This window comes from Sesamum indicum, linkage group LG7 (assembly GCF_000512975.1).
Source record: "Sesamum indicum cultivar Zhongzhi No. 13 linkage group LG7, S_indicum_v1.0, whole genome shotgun sequence".
In the NCBI taxonomy this organism is placed as follows: domain Eukaryota; kingdom Viridiplantae; phylum Streptophyta; class Magnoliopsida; order Lamiales; family Pedaliaceae; genus Sesamum; species Sesamum indicum.
This window is the reverse complement of record NC_026151.1, coordinates 3,922,306-3,939,032: the sequence shown is the minus strand read 5'-3', so window position 1 is coordinate 3,939,032 and position 16,727 is coordinate 3,922,306. Positions and strand designations below refer to the sequence as shown.

General features: G+C 34.8%; 3 protein-coding genes across 5 annotated transcripts; all 3 read right to left on the bottom strand.

The window, feature by feature from the left end:
• On the bottom strand, positions 272-4,817 carry LOC105166161 (transcriptional regulator ATRX). 3 transcript variants are annotated; one of them, XM_011085405.2, is made up of 11 exons: positions 4,057-4,817; positions 3,924-3,978; positions 3,733-3,832; positions 3,407-3,620; positions 3,134-3,190; positions 2,912-3,039; positions 2,114-2,678; positions 1,879-1,993; positions 1,752-1,801; positions 1,215-1,358; positions 272-968 (listed from the first exon to the last, which is right to left on the bottom strand). In XM_011085405.2, the coding sequence occupies exons 1-11, from the start codon at positions 4,645-4,647 to the stop codon at positions 723-725; spliced, it is 2,265 nt and encodes a 754-aa protein (XP_011083707.1). In that variant the 5' UTR covers positions 4,648-4,817; the 3' UTR covers positions 272-722. The 3 variants fall into 3 exon arrangements, with proteins under 3 accessions (XP_011083707.1, XP_020550955.1, XP_011083706.1); XM_020695296.1 differs by having other exon boundaries at positions 1,752-1,798; positions 3,407-3,641; positions 4,057-4,805; XM_011085404.2 differs by having other exon boundaries at positions 3,407-3,641; positions 4,057-4,803.
• LOC105166160 (outer envelope pore protein 24A, chloroplastic) lies at positions 6,253-9,080 on the bottom strand. Its single transcript, XM_011085403.2, has 3 exons — positions 8,736-9,080; positions 7,962-8,321; positions 6,253-6,529 (listed from the first exon to the last, which is right to left on the bottom strand). Exons 1-3 carry the CDS (start codon positions 8,934-8,936, stop codon positions 6,449-6,451), a joined length of 642 nt encoding a protein of 213 aa, XP_011083705.1. The 5' UTR covers positions 8,937-9,080; the 3' UTR covers positions 6,253-6,448.
• On the bottom strand, positions 13,192-16,021 carry LOC105166159 (outer envelope pore protein 24A, chloroplastic). The gene is made up of 3 exons (XM_011085402.2): positions 15,680-16,021; positions 14,608-14,967; positions 13,192-13,582 (listed from the first exon to the last, which is right to left on the bottom strand). Exons 1-3 carry the CDS (start codon positions 15,896-15,898, stop codon positions 13,412-13,414), a joined length of 750 nt encoding a protein of 249 aa, XP_011083704.1. The 5' UTR covers positions 15,899-16,021; the 3' UTR covers positions 13,192-13,411.

Sequence of the window (16,727 nt, the reverse complement as noted above, 5' to 3'; positions counted from 1 at the left end):
GATGCTACGTGACCTAAGATTTCATACCAGGTCTCGCGTTAGCGCATTCACCTCCAACAAATTTTGTTTGCCTCTTAACCTTTCACACTAATTATTATTATCAAGAAAATTGGATCCAAGTTTAATAAATTATTGAACAGAATGTACTAAAAACTCAAAATAAACTTGATCGTATCAATGAGTATGACCGTTTATCATTTTTTTGGCTAGTTTTTTCAGGGGAAAGAAGACTGTTGCAAGGTAAAGTCAACATCTCAGCTGAAGTAATCAAAGGTTTGAAATAATAATAATAATAGAGGTAGTAGTAGTACGAATGCTCGAAGCCTACAAGCAATCAAAATTAGGAATCAGACGCAAGTGGACCAGCATTAGACGATTCGAACCAAGGACATCAAGTTGATTGTATAAAGCATATTCTTGACCCACAAAAAGCCTATTGATGGAGTCAAAATATAATAACATATCATAACCTGACGGAGGTGAGTGTTGATGTCCTGCACAAGAAGAATGAAATAACAGCAACTCGTATACTAGGCCCAATGTGGGAGCCGAGAGAGAATCTGATGGAGACTAGGCTGTTGCTTCTCCAAGACAATGTACACTGAGCTAAATTATCTCAACTTGAATAATTTGCATCACATTAATGGAAGTGGCATCTCCATCTCCTGTACCTGTTCAACGCCTTGACCAATTAGCTGCTTGAGGTTTGACAAGTTGGAGAGTCAGCTCCTTCCTTCTATCTTTGTTGGCTTTTTTGGAGCGCGAAAAGCAAAAATACTCTTTGTGAGATCTACCGTAGTTTCTTGATTACAGAGTCGGGATTGTGCTGACGATCGTTTCAAAATCTCCAGCAATGAAGTTCTGGATACTGTTTCAGCAGCAGCATCTGTAGTTTGATTGCTCATTTTGGTCTGCGTATTGCTGTATTTTGCAGTAACAGCTCTGGTGGGCCGAATTTCTTTAGATACCTGCATGAAAAAATGGGGCATCTCTTACTCCTACTGGGCTGTAGTAAGTGTACTGGTTTTGGAAAGCAGAAGAGGAACACAAGTAGCACTCCCAAGAAAATGACATCACTAATGAAGTTTTAGCCGAATAAAGAATAGTGAATAATGCAATCTAAGCCATGCTATCAATCACTGCATTACATCACCTACAAACTGATGTATAAACTCTGCTATAATAATTCAGTTTTTCATGAAGGAAAGACTCACTGTATCTGAAGAATCCTCAGACATTGATATGGAACTCCGGCTGTTACTGTCGTCCCTTCCAAAAATAAAAGATCGAAATGTTCCCGACCCTTGCTTATGAGATGATGGAATCTGATGATTCGTTACTCGTCCAAGGAAAGATGACTGCAAGTAACATTAGAAAACTACTTCAAGTTTCTTGAGGTCCAAATATAATGACATTTTCCAGTAAAAACCTCATCATAAAGATGTTGTAGAACAAAAAATACTAGATTACAGTAACTGGCATGCAGAAGAAAATTGCTAAAATTGAACAACGGGTAATATTATTTCACATCAGCAGTGAAATTGTGAAAATGCTCGAAAACTAAACAAACAATTTCTCTACAGGCCTAACAAATGCATCTTTCATATTCAAGAATATAACACTACAAACTGAATTACATTACAGAGGCCACTCTTAGTCGCTAAAATAAATTTATGCAGGTGAAGGAAAGCAGATTAAAAAATAAATAGTACAAACCATTAACTATATCATTCATGTGCAACAGATATTACCTTTGAAGAGTTATTGTTATTTCCCCCTTTAAGTACTGAGTCAAAGGCTGCTGCAATTCAACGGAACAATAAGGAACAGGACAAAGGAAGAACATGTAATATACACCATTATAATAGAATGTCTTACAAAATGCTTTCGGTTTTCTCTTATTGTCAGAAACAATATTCAGCTTCTTAATAAGACCAAAGACTTCCCTGCAACTTTCATCATCAGCAGGTGACACTAATGTGGCCTGCTCTTCCTGTTCAAGTTAATAGCATTTGTTGAACAAATTAAACTAAAACCAAATGGCAATTAAAAAGTTACACCGCAAGATGCAGTAAGGAAACTTTATGTTATGTCAAGTGCAAAAGCAACTCACTTTTCTCATAAGGAGACATTGTGCAAGTCGCCTTTGTGTGTCATCATCATCATCAGATAAATATGCATCTTCTTTGTCAGGAAGCAACTGTAGAATTATCTGCTTGGCTTTTCTAGTATTTACTCGGGCAGAATTCTGTGGCAAAAAGTCTTCTTTGGCTTCATCATCAAATTCGTCGTCATCATCATCAATTTCAGGCTCCTTGTCAGACAAAAATGTGTCTTTGAGTACCGAACCACATTTCAATCTCTGCATTAAATGATCAGTTCCTGCCGCATCTTGTTGCTCAAGCCACTTCTGATGAAGTTCATTGCGCCTTTCATTATCAGTGGGTCTTTCTTCATACTCAGTTGCTATAATATCATTAAGTTCCTCCAAATCTTCAATATTCTCATCTTCTTCATTGTCTTGGAAGCGAAGATCGTTATCACTGTCATCTTCTTCCTCAGCTTCATCATCAACAAAATCCTTTACAGGATCACCTTTTGGAGAAGAGTTACCATCAGCAATTCCAAGAGGATGAGGATCAACATTCTCTTTATCATTGTCCTCCTCATCTGACGAACTGGAAATTGAAATGGCGATCATTAACATTGTAAAACAAAAATAAGTTCTTTAACTAATATCAACATCATAACTATTCAGTATTTGAGTTCATCTAGAGAAGATGAAAATAAAGATGTGCTTTAGACAAACAGAGGCAGTTATTATGCTTGGTAATTCTAGACAATAGCAGACAGTTCACCAAACCTAAAGGTCTAGAAACTGCAACGTAAAGGAGAAGTCCCAAAAAGCTACCTGTCACCCACAGAAACAGAATCAAACTGCAGGTCCATAGCAAGTGAATATGGAGCAAAATCTTCATCTGAAGGACTCTTCAGTTGTTCATCAGTCTGTTCAGATTTAGCACTATTTGGTTCAAGATCCTGCAGGTATTAAGTTGCTAAGCATTTTAAATCGTTTGAACCAATAAATCAGCATATAACCAGCTTCTGCATACAAAGACATTTAGGAGGTAACCTGAGTATGCACTGGCGCTGCTGCTGGAAATGCAGATATAGGTTCTTCATTTGGTGACTGCAGCAAAGTGCTAAGAATAATTACTCATTCGAGAAACAAATTAATCAAAGTAAAAGGGCCATGTTTCCAAGAGCCAAATAATTCCCAAGTCCATTTTTCCCTACTCGTATCATTGTGTTTTCTATCTTAAGTCACAGAAACAGTAGCACTCCACAAGCATTTGAATTATAAGAATAATAAGCAATATAAAAATACATCATGCAATATACATACCACTTGATTTTGATCATTTGCATGGATAGTCTGCTTGGCAGCATCTTTGAATTCATTCGAGCCAGAAGCAGCTAAACTAATGTCTCCATCTAAAGGAGCAATTGTCTCCTTTTCCACTATTATCTCCACATTCTCTTCCCCCCTCTCTTCAATAGAGACATCAAGGACCAACATCTTGTCACTTGGCCGGCTGTTCTCCTCATAACCATAACTCCTGTCATTTACAACCATCATTCTGCAACCAACAAACAACTTATACTAGTTCACAACAATCATTCATTGAGAGTATAACCACAGAACACAGCAGAAGATAGCAAACTACCCACTTTCTTGAGATTTCAAGCTTTCGCTTCCGAATTTTCTCAAGAACTGATGAAATAGGCTTCTGCACCACTGGCATGGGTTTAAATGATGCATCTCTAGTTTCTAATCGGCCAAACATTAACCAAAAACACCTTCAGAAGTGCACAAAGATGTAACGGTAAATTAAAACAGCAACAAAATGTGAAAGACGAACCCCGTAATACTCTCTGAGATTCAGCATGAAGTTCCTTTAGGTACGCCTTTCTTTCCTGTGGATCCCCAAAACAACAGATCAGAATCCAATCATAAGCTGGTAAATTGAATGAACGATGTACAGATATCGATACCTTCTCCTCTCTCCTTTTATTAGAACCTCGTACGTTGGCTTTCAACTCACCACTATCACTCTTGACTCTCCTTTTCTTCTTCTTCTCATCTTCCTTCTTCTTCTTATCATCTTCCTTTTCCTCAAACAAATCCTCTTCACCAAATCTTTCCTTCTCGTTCTCTCCCTGCTCAAAACCTACGCTGGCTTCTTCAACTGCCCTTCCATTCCCATGAACTTCAGCCGCATCACCATCAAACTCCAACATCCTCTTAGTTTTCTTAACCTCCACATCGGACCGACATTCCATTTTTTCCTCGTTCTCCGTCTCATTCTCATTACGAATGCCAAGAGACAGTGATTCTTGAGATAAAACTAGTTCTTCACTCGAATTTAAGTCATTAAACTCTGGGAACTCCGAATCATTCTCCAAGGCTTCCAGTCTAGCGAAATCAACTTGTGGAAACAAAAGAGGGTCATCGATCGGGTCGGGCAACAGATCCTTCAAGGGTTTTGAATTGGATTTCTTCAAGCGCTTGAGCCGCCGATGGTGGACTTGCGGCGAGGGCTCCTTCGGCAGTGAGAAGGACTGATAATCGTCGTCGCTATCCATCTTCCAGATGTCCGGATTCGAAGAGGAAATTAAGGGAGCGGTTTGGGTTTGGATTTGGATCTGAAGTGAGCAGATACACTAAGGGCAATTTGAGGGGATAGGGTTTAGGCGGCAATTGGTTCAAATTTTGAGGAAATAGCGGTAAGTTTAGCCGCGAAAAGTTTTAAGCATTTTGCGAAGACGGCAACATTCTTTCCGGGGGGGTTCACTTTGTGCCCATAACTTTTGTGTAATTACATTAGTTCCCCTGAAGTTGTAAACAATTAGCAAGCAACACCTTAAGCACATAAGATATTACTTGGAACTCCAAAACCAAAGGGTAAAAAGTCATTTATACTGGGATAAAATCAATATCAAGGGAGACACAAGGACAACTCCAATGGTTATTATATTATAGGTAAATTACATTGACACCTCTCGAATTACGTAAAATTACATAAATATTCATATTTTTTTGTAAAATTACAATTACAACTTCTGATGAGTAGTGACGAAATATTCTTCTTATGGTATCTTTATAAGTTTTGTTTTTGAATATGAAGTATGGTTATAATTATAATTATAACCTCATGAGTTGTAGCTCTACTTTTGCAAAAGGCAATAAGGTGGTCGTGTATTTTAATCTAACCTCCTGTAAAGAGTAAACTATAGTTATTTTTCATGAGATTTTACATAATTATGAATAACCATTCGTTATTTGAAAATTATAAACATCCCTCTAAATAAAAAAATAAAATTATGTAGCCTTTACCCTCGTTTTTTTTAAAAAAAAAACATTTGAAAAATATACAAACATTCGAGAATGATAAAATAAATAATCCATAGGGCATATTAATCTATAAATAAATTTAAAATATGTAAAATTGAAATTTAGAATCCAAAATGACACTTTAGTTAGTTCACCATAAAAAATGAATGAAAAATTCAACGAAAATAGACGTATTTATAATTTTACAAAATATGAAAAAATATTTATAATTATGTTAAAGACTCGAAAAAGGCCACTTTAACTTACTCTGTAACATATGATACAATGTGCAAAGCAATAAGAGCATGAGATGAGAGATATTCTATGCCATGGCAGGAGCCACGTAGCTTTATTTAAAAGTGTTCCACTAAAAAATATATAAGTTATTGAGTTTATGGGTGGCGTGACAGCATCGTTAATATAAAATATTATAGGTTAACTATCAAATATTAGTATGATCATTGAAAATCAAGGACTACCTTTTTTATTGCATGACAAAATGTATGACATTTAAGTAAAGTAACATCCAGTATGTACTACTTGTTACGTGAATACATCACCCTAAAAGGTTGGGGAAGTGTAAATAATTAATTATGATGTCATGGTAGACTAATTAATGTAAAATGTAATTTACAATTCTATAAATTTAGGATTGGGGAGAAAAGAATAATATAATTAAGTAGATATTATTTTATACAAATTCCAGTTTTAATGCAATGGAGAAGTAAAAGGAAAAACTACGTCTCACAAGCAACGCACGTCTAAGTTTGTGACAAGGGAAGGGATTTAGCTATTAGAACATATAACCTGAGACAATGGGAAGCTAGGACAATACAGGATGGGACAAGTTGCACAAGTTGTAAGAGGAAATTTATGAATGGCATATGAGATGATGATAAATTCAACAGATTGCAATGGCTAAAAGTCAGCAATATATTGTCAGCTAGCTCATTGCAAAATCAAACAGTATAAGTATCAACACTAAAAGTATACTCTTTCGAATACAAGATTTTTGACCAGATTGAAACAACTGCAGCCGTTGAAGAAAGAAGATCACATTTCAAAGTCCCAGGTTGTTTCAGCACATAATTTTGGCATTTTTTGCTCGTCTGCCAGATTGACGGATGCTAAAATCTGCAAAGATGATATCAAGTTAAACAGAGCACAGATATAGTTGACGATACTAGTAAGAAGCTAGGAGTAAATAAGCTATTAACCCAAATCAAAATCAACTTTTATTTGCTTAGTTAATGCAATTGTGATTTGTGAAGGATATAAACGAGAAGCTGGGAATTTTGGAATAAGTTTGCAAATTGCCTGCACCCACTGAAACACTCTCACTAACAACTTATAGGAAACACAAATTGTGCAGCTGTCTAAGGGTGTATTAAGCAACAATACTTAAGAGTCTATCCACCATTAACAACCAATTGCAAAGGATACAGTTACATGATCATTAACTATTAGGAGAGTAGTCACTGCTCAGTAGTTACATATAGTAATGATCAATGAGTTAATTGGAAGGTAAGTAGATGGTAGGCAATAGGGCTGAAAACCAAATCAAATTACCCAATACTCGACTGAAATCAATCGAAAAAATCTTGTTGGAATTTGATTTATTGGACTTAACAAACCAAACCTGAACAAATTTTTTTGTTCGATAAGCTTTCAAGCTTTTTTCGATTAGTGCAAAAATAATAATATATACTTAAAAATATCAAATTACTTGAGCTTGACTCATGTTTGATCCAATTAAAGATCATTTGAGCTAGATTAGAGCAATAATTAAATCAAATTCAAACACATTTTTCTAAGTTCGATACTAATTCAAACAAGCTTGAACAATGATATGTTCGACTCGACTCGAAAAATTTGAATCCCTAGTAGGCAAAGCTCCAGATAATCACAGAGCTTGAAAATTACTGGAAGAGGAAAACAGACTTGCTATCAAGAATACTCATGAACTGTCGTCCACTACAGTTGAATAACTTTCAAACAAATATTTAGACGAAGGCATGAAGAAACTTTGTGTTTACAAGTAGAATTTGAACCAGCTTCACTAACAAGACATGGTTTGTCTCTATCAACTCCGCAAGTCTCAATTTCTATGATCATCCTCTTATTTGCTTTTGGTTAAGCACTAGTAAGACTGTAAGAGTGTTAAAAGTTTTAAGGCATCTCTAACACGTCATAAAACCAAGACGAAATTGCAATACCATGTTTAACGCATTCTGATAGGATCCAATCTTCTCTCCTATTAAGAAGCTATACAATAATAACTGCTTTCATTAGTTCTATTTAACTGGAATTTATTGTATTTAACTATCATCACTTTTCCACTAAGTTTGTTCAAACATCGCAATGATTTTCAACAAGACCTAAGAGTTGTGATCACCAACTATATAGCAATCTATAATTATTCGCTTTTCCTAGAGTCGCCACTGAATTCTTCTCATACGATGAATCACAAAAAACTAATTGACACTCTGGGAAGCTTTGTCTGACTTAATACCTCATAAAGTGCACATCCAATACAATCAATAGAAAAATGGATAACTGCATTTACCTTAAACGACCCATTCAGCTTCGAACTCCGCGACCACTCAAGCCCCAAATTCTTGCTAGATGTCTGGTAAGTAGCCCTGAACACATCATCCCCATACACCCTGCGTGAAACAGCAAAATCCCATGTATTCTTCGCCAAGTCATAGCTGGGCTCGAACGTTGTCAACCCTCCGTGTAAATAAGAATACTTCAACTTCGTGTTCCCAGTGTCGAGCACATGATTCACAGAAACCTTATTTGCCGAGTCAATCACCAACGTCCCATCCAATATTGTCCTAGCATCACCTTTCAAATGAGTGTAACTCAAGTTCAATGACTTCTCTGCCACCCTAACAGTATTCATGAATTGAAACCTAAAATCCTGCAAATCAAAGTAAAAACAAGAGAAACAAACTATTGAGAAACAACAAAATGACCAAACTAATAAAATCAAAAGAAAGCATATAAGACAACATAAAGTTTCAATAGAACAACAATGTAGCATCGTGGACCAAAGCGGTCATAATCCTTCAGAACCATCACAAGTACGCCCGGCCTGCATCTTGAGACAACCTTTATTCTCTCATCAAACTTTCAGTCAAAAAATTTCCAATGACCAACTGTCCAACAATACAATCCAAATCTGTGTGATTGAATCATTTCCAGTGAATTCGTGATTTGAGAACCCAAAAATAGTTTATAAATCGAAGAGGTAACATTTGCAATAATCAACGAGAGATTTATTAATTAATAAGAACCTCAAAAAACAGAAGGATTCTCACTAATTAGAACTCACTTTCTTGGGGACGTTGTAGTCAACGACGAAGAAGCCGGGTCTTTCGACGGCTAAAGACAAACCATTCAAGCTGGGGCCGTTGACGACAGTAGCATCGGTGATGGAGGCGCGAAATTTGAGGTCTCCGGCATTGACGGATACGGTAGCGGCGGCGGCCGCTTTGTCCGGCTCATATCTAGCTTTGAAGGAGGCCTTCATCATTTCCTAGAGTTTGGTAAGCAAATGGAAGCTGATCTGTTTACGGTGGGATTTTGTTGTATCTCGTTTGACAGCTGATAAGACAAGAGCGTACTACAATTATTGCACGAGGTTCAACCCAGTTCCCGATGCCCCAGCTCTCATTCTTATTGCTCCGGCTCACAGCAATTCGCTAGCGCACAACGCACCCTATTTCTTCTCCTTTTATTTTCGCTCTTAAATATTGAGATAATTACACCATTCTCTTAAATTTGGTATAATTACATAACTTTTTTATGAATCGAAGAATTACATTTAGTATCTTTAATATTTATTTTTTTAATAAATTAATTTATTTTTTAATTAAATTCATTCAATTTGCAAATAGAATAAATTACAACGAAAATTTCTTAAATCTGACATAATTACGAATATTCCCTCTTTTTTTTGAAAAATTACAATACTCCCTAATTTTAACGGTTGTCTAATAATTATGGGTAAATGTAAATTTCATTAATATAAGTAATGGTACAGTACAACATGTGTTCTTCAATTGGTTTCTCCCTTAACCCAAGGAATACGCTATAATTTATACAATGCTCGTGTACTGACTGATGAAGGTAAATTGACACTCAGAATCCTATGTTTGACATCATCAGTGATCAGGATGCTCAAAGTGGCTGGTGTCCGCTCAGTGTGTTCAAATCTCCTCAAGTTCCTTTCCCTCCGTATGTGGTAGACACATGCTGCAAGTAGTGTACGGTAAGCGATATTGACAATGTGCTTACCTCTTCATTTCCGCATCGCCCACTCAATATCCATTGCCCAATCCCTGTTGGGCCAGTGAAATCGAATCCGTCTATGAATTTTAAGTAGGCACTGACGACTATATCTGCATCGGAAGAATAAGTGTGAATGAGATTCCGTAGCTCCCTCATCGCACAAGATGCACGCTCCAAGATGAGATAGCCATGGTTTATCCATAGATGGTAGTTTCCCAAGTATTGGGAGCCATAAAATGAACGAACGACGAGGTATCTTCAACGAGCCCGCAAGTAGCAATGACCATCCTACTTTCGGCTCAGGGGGATCAAATAATCGGTAGAGGGCCTGAGTAGTAGGCTACCCTCCGTCAAATCTCCACACCACTCGATCCTCACCTCCAAAAATAAATGGGAGGTTATGTGTGATCTCGATTGTCTAATAATTAGCCCATTCCGTTAGTCTCCATTAGTTCTCTATCCATTTTTTTGTGGTAAACTGACTAAAATGTCCTATTTATTTTTTTAAAATTTTTTTAGTGATTAAGTGAATAATTTTTCAAATTTTTCATTCACTCCTTCCGGTTCTTTTATAAATTTTTATTTTTTAAAAAAATTACAGTAAAGGCATAATTGACAATTTCATACCTCCATCCAAGGATTACATAATTTCATCAAACATTAGGGGGTATTTATAATTTTTCAAACAACGAGGGGGTATTCGTAACTATAATCAAATCTCATGGCGGTTGTTGCAATTTACTCTTTGCAAATATTATAAAAAAATATATATATTTACCATCGATTGACTTATTAGTAACCTATTGCAGGTCAAATAAATATTTTCAGATCAAACTATCTTTAAACGTCTTCAATCTTCATACAATAATGTAAGTGAGAAGGTATATTTATTATAAGGATATTTTAGTTAAAAAAATTAATAAATTAATCAAATGTAATATGATTTTTCAAAAATTCTTTTATTAATATCAACAAATTAAAAAAATTTGATTATCAAGTGATATATATCTTAGATAAAATCAAATACTAAACATAATTTTTCAGTAAATCTATTAGAAAAACACCAAACCTCACATAGAGCAGTATAACTATAATACTTGCAAACAACAAAAATTCATAAAAACTCAATTTTGGGGGAAAAAGAAAAAAAGGATTTCAATTAACTGAACTTTTAAACAAATAACTTCAAATCATCCCATATTAAATAAATTGACTAAAAGCAAAACGTGTACAATAAAAGATAAACAACACAGACAAATTTCCATAAAAATTCAACTCGAGTTCTTGCTACCATAATAATTATTTTTATACCCAAATCAATTGAACAATAAATCTCATCTCCCTCTACAAAAAAAAAAAAAATTAAATTATTCTAATAATTATTACAAATTAAACAAATAAAAAATATAAATACAATTAATTTTTACAAATTATTATTCCCACAACGAGGACGGGTTGAAATTCACAAACAAAAGGAATTTTAGTAAGAAAAATAATCTAACATCGATGAAAATTACAAAATAACAAAATTTTCTTATTGATTGAGTGGAAACCGTGTAGTTCTAACCGTTAGAGAGATTAAAAATGAGGATGTTGAAAATTATTTTTTTTAAACACGTTAATGTAAATTTTGATTGTTATTTTTATTAATAGACAAGATAAGTCTAGATATAAAGATTAATAGACCCAAGCCAAAGCCAAGCCCTATCGACCGCTGGGGTTCGACAGGACTTGACTTCGCCCCTGACAACATGAGATGTTCTAAAGGGGTTCCATGGATACAAAAGTTAATATTAGAAACACAAATGTTTTTAAAGACTTTTAATTGTATTACATATTGAATTATTGTGTATTTAATTTTAATTATTCCAAAAATTGTTATATTTTGTCACTTAAAACTTTAGCTATGTATGTTCTTAAATTATTGTGTATTATATTTTAATTATTTCAGTTATATTTTATTAGTTTTAACTTCTTATTTTTGTCATAAGTGTTAAAATCTCTAAATCGACCGAAACCTTACCGAATTGTACTTTTGATTTTGATTTTGAAAATGTCGATTTAAAAATTTATTTTATAAAGCTGTGAATAGAAATTCAATTTAAAATTAGCTTAAAAAAAAAAAAACTATAACACCCCTAAATAACACTAGTTATCAAAATTAGGATTCGTCATGTTTTTTCTTTAAGCCACATGGAAATGTAATTATTTAGAAAATATTATATTTATATAGTTTCTTAAGAGAAAATGCTTGTATAATCACGAGTTAGTAGTTTCTTTCTCAATTGCAAAATATTTATTAAAAAAATAATATCATTTATCAATATTAATTAAGAAAATAAACATAAAATACTTGATTGATTAATTGAAAATAAATATGATGAGATTAGCTGTGGCAATTGATTAGCTGTGGAAATTGGATCCGAATCTAGAAAAATTAATTCCTAATGGGGTGAATTCGAGTCCAAAAAGTGAAGATCAGGACAGTAGTGATTGGGACTGATCCCCAGTCCATTAGGACAAGCCCCGAAAGATTTAATTTAATATATATAAGTTTTTAAAAAAAAATGTATGTAGCTTGACTAATTTTCCTATCCTTCCCGAGGACCTAACCCCAAATTTAACAATACTTAACGACGACGAAAATAAAAAAGTTGTTGTTAATATGTAAATTGTGTATTGATATGAATAGTTTGTGTTTGAAAGTTGTATGAATTATGATTTTTTTTTTCTTGACTTAAATATGTGACTTGGATAATGAACAATTCTATTTATAATTAATATATTAATTTTTTTATTTTTATTGAACAATTGAATATTTAGAGAAAGAGAGAGAGTCGGGTCTAACTCGCTCGACATGTTTTGCGGGATGGGGCAGGTCCCCAATCCTCCCTGGAGTTGGGAGGGTGGGTCTCGAGCCCATCCTAACCCTCCTCATACCTGTTCTATTGCCACTTTTATACGAGATTCATTTATCACGCAACATAATTCATTAGGGACCTACAAAATTGAACTTAATTAAATATATAACTCATATTGAACTCACGACCATGGCAATATTTTTCATTAATTGCCTAATACAATTGAATTTATTAAACACAACCCAAATTGGATACAAGTTACATTATTTTAAACCCTATCCAAGTTAAAGTTAGATGATTTTAGTGACTTGGCAAATGAGATCTGTGTTGATTATAAGGTGGACACTGGGAATACGAAATTGACAACTTTTGAGCTCATCTATAATTTGGGGAAGAACACACATGGAATTTGTTGATTTACATAGGTTGCAGAAGGATGTTGTTCAGGGCTACCTAATTGTGGCATCAATTTCATTTATTGCATCACTAGATGCTCAAAAAATTGCTAGGACTATCAAGCTTTAATTGAGTTTCTTGTCATTAACTAACAAATAGAGTTGATGGATCATGACTTGAACAGGTGATCATACTACAGAACACAATAAATCAACTTGAGTTCTCAAAGGTACCCATAAAGCTCCAAAAGTTGGATAGAGGAATTCATCTCTTCTTCAAGAAGAAAGAGTTCTAAAGACAGTAAAATACATACATAAAGTGAAAGTTCCCCTGACAAAATGCAGAAGTTGAACGAGGAAATTTATGAATGGTATAAGGTACAGTCAATTCAACACATTGCAATAGCTAAAAGGTCAGCAAATTATTACCAGCCAGCCCATTGCAAACAGTATAAATATCTTCAATAGATGGGCAGACGTGTATTCTTCCAACCGTAAGCTTCTCGGCCAGATTGAAACCACTGCCGGCGATGAGCAAAGACACAAGGAGCTCGCATTTCAAAGTCCCAGGTCGTCTCAGCATATAGTTTTGGCATTTTGTGCTCATCTGCCAGATTAACAGAGGCTGAAACCTGCAATGATGATAACTGAGTTAAACACAGCAGAGATATAGCAGGCGATATTAGTAAGTAGTTATGAGTAGATAAGTTATTAACCCAAATCAAAATTGACTTTTATTTGGTTAGTTGATACTATTGCGATTTGTGAATGATATAAATACACACTGGATATGTGTGAAAATTGCCTTCACCAAAACTGAAAGACTCCCACTAACAACTTATAGGAAACACGAACCCTGCAACTATCCAAGAGTGCACTAAGCAACAGTCGCAAAGGTCAATCCACCATTGACGACCAAATGCAAGGGATGCATATAACTGCATCATTAACTATTAGGAAAGTAGTCACTACTCAGTAGTTATATATGACAATGAGTTATTTGGAGTGTAAGTACTTGGTAGGCCAAGCTCCAGAGTTTCGCAATGAATATTACTGGAAGAGTACAACAAACTTGCCATCAAGAGAATCCAAGATTACTCATGAATGGTCCACTACCGCTGAATACATAAAGGCATGAACAAACTTTGTGTTTACTATTAGAATCTGGACCAGCTACGCTTAAAAAGGCATGGTTTGCCTCCAGCTCTGCGAGTCTCAATATCTATTATCATCCTCTCGATTCTCGTTTGATTTAGGTTAAGCACTAGAGAGTTGAAATATTTATGGCATGTCTCACAAATCATAAAACCAAGCATGTTCTAACTCATTCTGACAGGATGATGCAACAGAATCCAATCTTCTGTCCATATAATGCTCTTGAGTAATAACTTCTTGCATTAGTGCTATTTATTCTATTTAACCATCGTCACTTTTCCACTAAGTTTGCTCAAATATCTCAATGATTTTCAACATGAACTAAGAGTTGTGGTCCCTAAATAAATAGCAATCTACTATTATTTGCTTTTGCAACAGAAGGTCCACCACCAAATCCTTCTAAATGTATGAATCACAAAGAACTAAATCAAACATTGCGCAACTTTGTCAAACTTAATGCTTGGTAGATTGAACTAATAGCGAAACAATAACTGTTACTTACTTTGATTGACCCATTCGACTTCAGACTCATTGACCACTCGGCCCCCAAAGTCTTGCTAGATGTCTCATACGTAGCCCTCAACATATCACCCCCATACAACTTGCGTGAAACAGCAAGCCCCCATGAATTCTTCCCAAAATCATAGCTGGGCTCAATTGTTGTCGACCGTCCATGCACATAAGTATACTTCACCATCACATTCCCAGCTTCCGGCACATGATTCACAGAAACCTTATTTGCTGGGTCAATCACCAAAGTGCCATCCAATATCGTTCTACCATCACTTTTCGTATGAGTGTAACTCAAATTCAATGGCTTCTTCGCCAGCTTAAGACTTTGCGAGAATTTAAACTGATAATCCTGCAAATGAAAATCAAAACAAGAGGAATAAACTAATGAGCAACAGCAAAATGACCGAATTAACAAAATCAAACTCGTCATAAAGGTTCAATAAAACAAAAATGTGGCAACGGACAGTAAAGTGATCATAATCCTTCGGAACCATCACAACTACGCCCTCCCTGCATCTTCAGACAACCCCATTCTTGTTCAAATGTTGTGCAGAAAGAGAAGTACTGTATTGAACTCATAGCTAGAGAAAAAAACAGAGCAAGCTGCTGTAGTTCTTCTCTGATATGAATCGTATGAGCTTACAGGTAAAAATACAATTGGAAGAGAAAATATCTGCAACTAACCCAACTAACAGCTAACAAAGAAACGGTCTGGAAAATAAGAAAAACGTAATACAAACACGACTTCAAGGTGCTAAGTAATCGCAGGGGAGGACAGAGCAGTGGCAGCAGTATCACCTGCAGCACAAAACTCTTCTCCATCTCCATGAATTTCTTCAATTCTCTAAACAAATTTCCAGTAACAAAATTTCCAATATCCAACAATACATTTCAAATCGGTGTGTTGAATCACTTTTCAATGAATTCGTGTGTTTATTACTCCAGAATAGTTTATTAAACGAACAGGCAACAACTGCCGTGACCAACAAGAAATTCATAAACCAAAAAACCTCGAAAAAAAAAAATAAACAACGGACGAATGTTCAGTAATTGGAGCTAACTTTCTTGGGGACGTGGAAATCAATGGTGAAGCGGCCGGGTTTCTCGATGGCTACAGAGAAATCGTTCCAGCTGGGGCCGCCGACGGCAACATTACCGGCAATGGAGGTGTGAAGGTTGAGGTCGAGGGCTTTGAAGGATACGGTGGCGCCGGCGGCCGCTTTCTCCGGCTGACAATTGGCTGTGAAGGCCGCCCGCATTTCGTACGTGGATATCGCCATGGTGGCGGTTGTTTTGCGGCGGGTCAAAAGTCAAAGAAATAAACAGAGTTTTGCCGTTTCGGTTCATTTTGTAAGAGAATTTCTCAAAAAAAAATAAAATGTAGAAATTTGTATTGCATTCGGTATGTAAGAGAATTTTGGTTCTTCTTTTCATTTTGTAACTGTTTGTTTATTTTTGCTATTTCCTCTCTCTCTATATATATTCCTCCATTCCATATATACACATTATGTATAAGAGTAACATCATATATTATATTTTAAAACATATTTCATATACGTAACGTGTGTATATTAAATGAAGTAAAAAATTAAATAAATTTTGTTAAAAAATATTTAATTCAAAATGAGGCTACCAATCATTGATGTTTACGGACCGGACATCAAATTGGTAATTGAATCGAATCACTGCGACACTAGTTCGATCGATTGACTCAAATTATATTATATATATATATAACATATTAATACATTAACTAAGATAATAAATATAAATATTTAAAAAATTTCAAATAAAATTTCATTCAATTAAACAAAAATAATAATATAAAAACAATAATAATGAACACAAAAAAGAATTCAATAATTTTATAAAATTAATACATATAAGATGTAATAATTTTAATTTTCATATTTTATAAAAAATAAATTATATTAATAAATAACTAATATATATGTATATTAATTGTTATATATATAAATTAAATAATATATATATATATATATATAAATCTCCCACCAACTGCTTTGGTTCCCTACTCTCCCACCAACTGCTTTCCTTCCCTGCTCCCCCACCAACCCCCTTTCTTTCTTCTTCCCCTTCTCTCCACCG

Excerpts from the sequence above, each read along its gene's own strand:
- LOC105166161 (XM_011085404.2), bottom strand. The coding sequence starts at position 4,647 with ATGGATAGCGACGACGATTATCAGTCCTTCTCACTGCCGAAGGAGCCC. Across the intron at positions 3,191-3,406 it reads CAAATGATCAAAATCAAGTG|TCACCAAATGAAGAACCTAT; the intron begins GTATGTATATTG and ends ACTTTGCTGCAG. Across the intron at positions 2,679-2,911 it reads TCTGTTTCTGTGGGTGACAG|TTCGTCAGATGAGGAGGACA; the intron begins GTAGCTTTTTGG and ends TTCAATTTCCAG.
- LOC105166160 (XM_011085403.2), bottom strand. The coding sequence starts at position 8,936 with ATGATGAAGGCCTCCTTCAAAGCTAGATATGAGCCGGACAAAGCGGCC. Across the intron at positions 8,322-8,735 it reads ACTACAACGTCCCCAAGAAA|GATTTTAGGTTTCAATTCAT; the intron begins GTGAGTTCTAAT and ends TTTGATTTGCAG. Across the intron at positions 6,530-7,961 it reads AGCTGAATGGGTCGTTTAAG|ATTTTAGCATCCGTCAATCT; the intron begins GTAAATGCAGTT and ends TCATCTTTGCAG.
- LOC105166159 (XM_011085402.2), bottom strand. The coding sequence starts at position 15,898 with ATGGCGATATCCACGTACGAAATGCGGGCGGCCTTCACAGCCAATTGT. Across the intron at positions 14,968-15,679 it reads ATTTCCACGTCCCCAAGAAA|GATTATCAGTTTAAATTCTC; the intron begins GTTAGCTCCAAT and ends TTTCATTTGCAG. Across the intron at positions 13,583-14,607 it reads AGTCGAATGGGTCAATCAAA|GTTTCAGCCTCTGTTAATCT; the intron begins GTAAGTAACAGT and ends TCATCATTGCAG.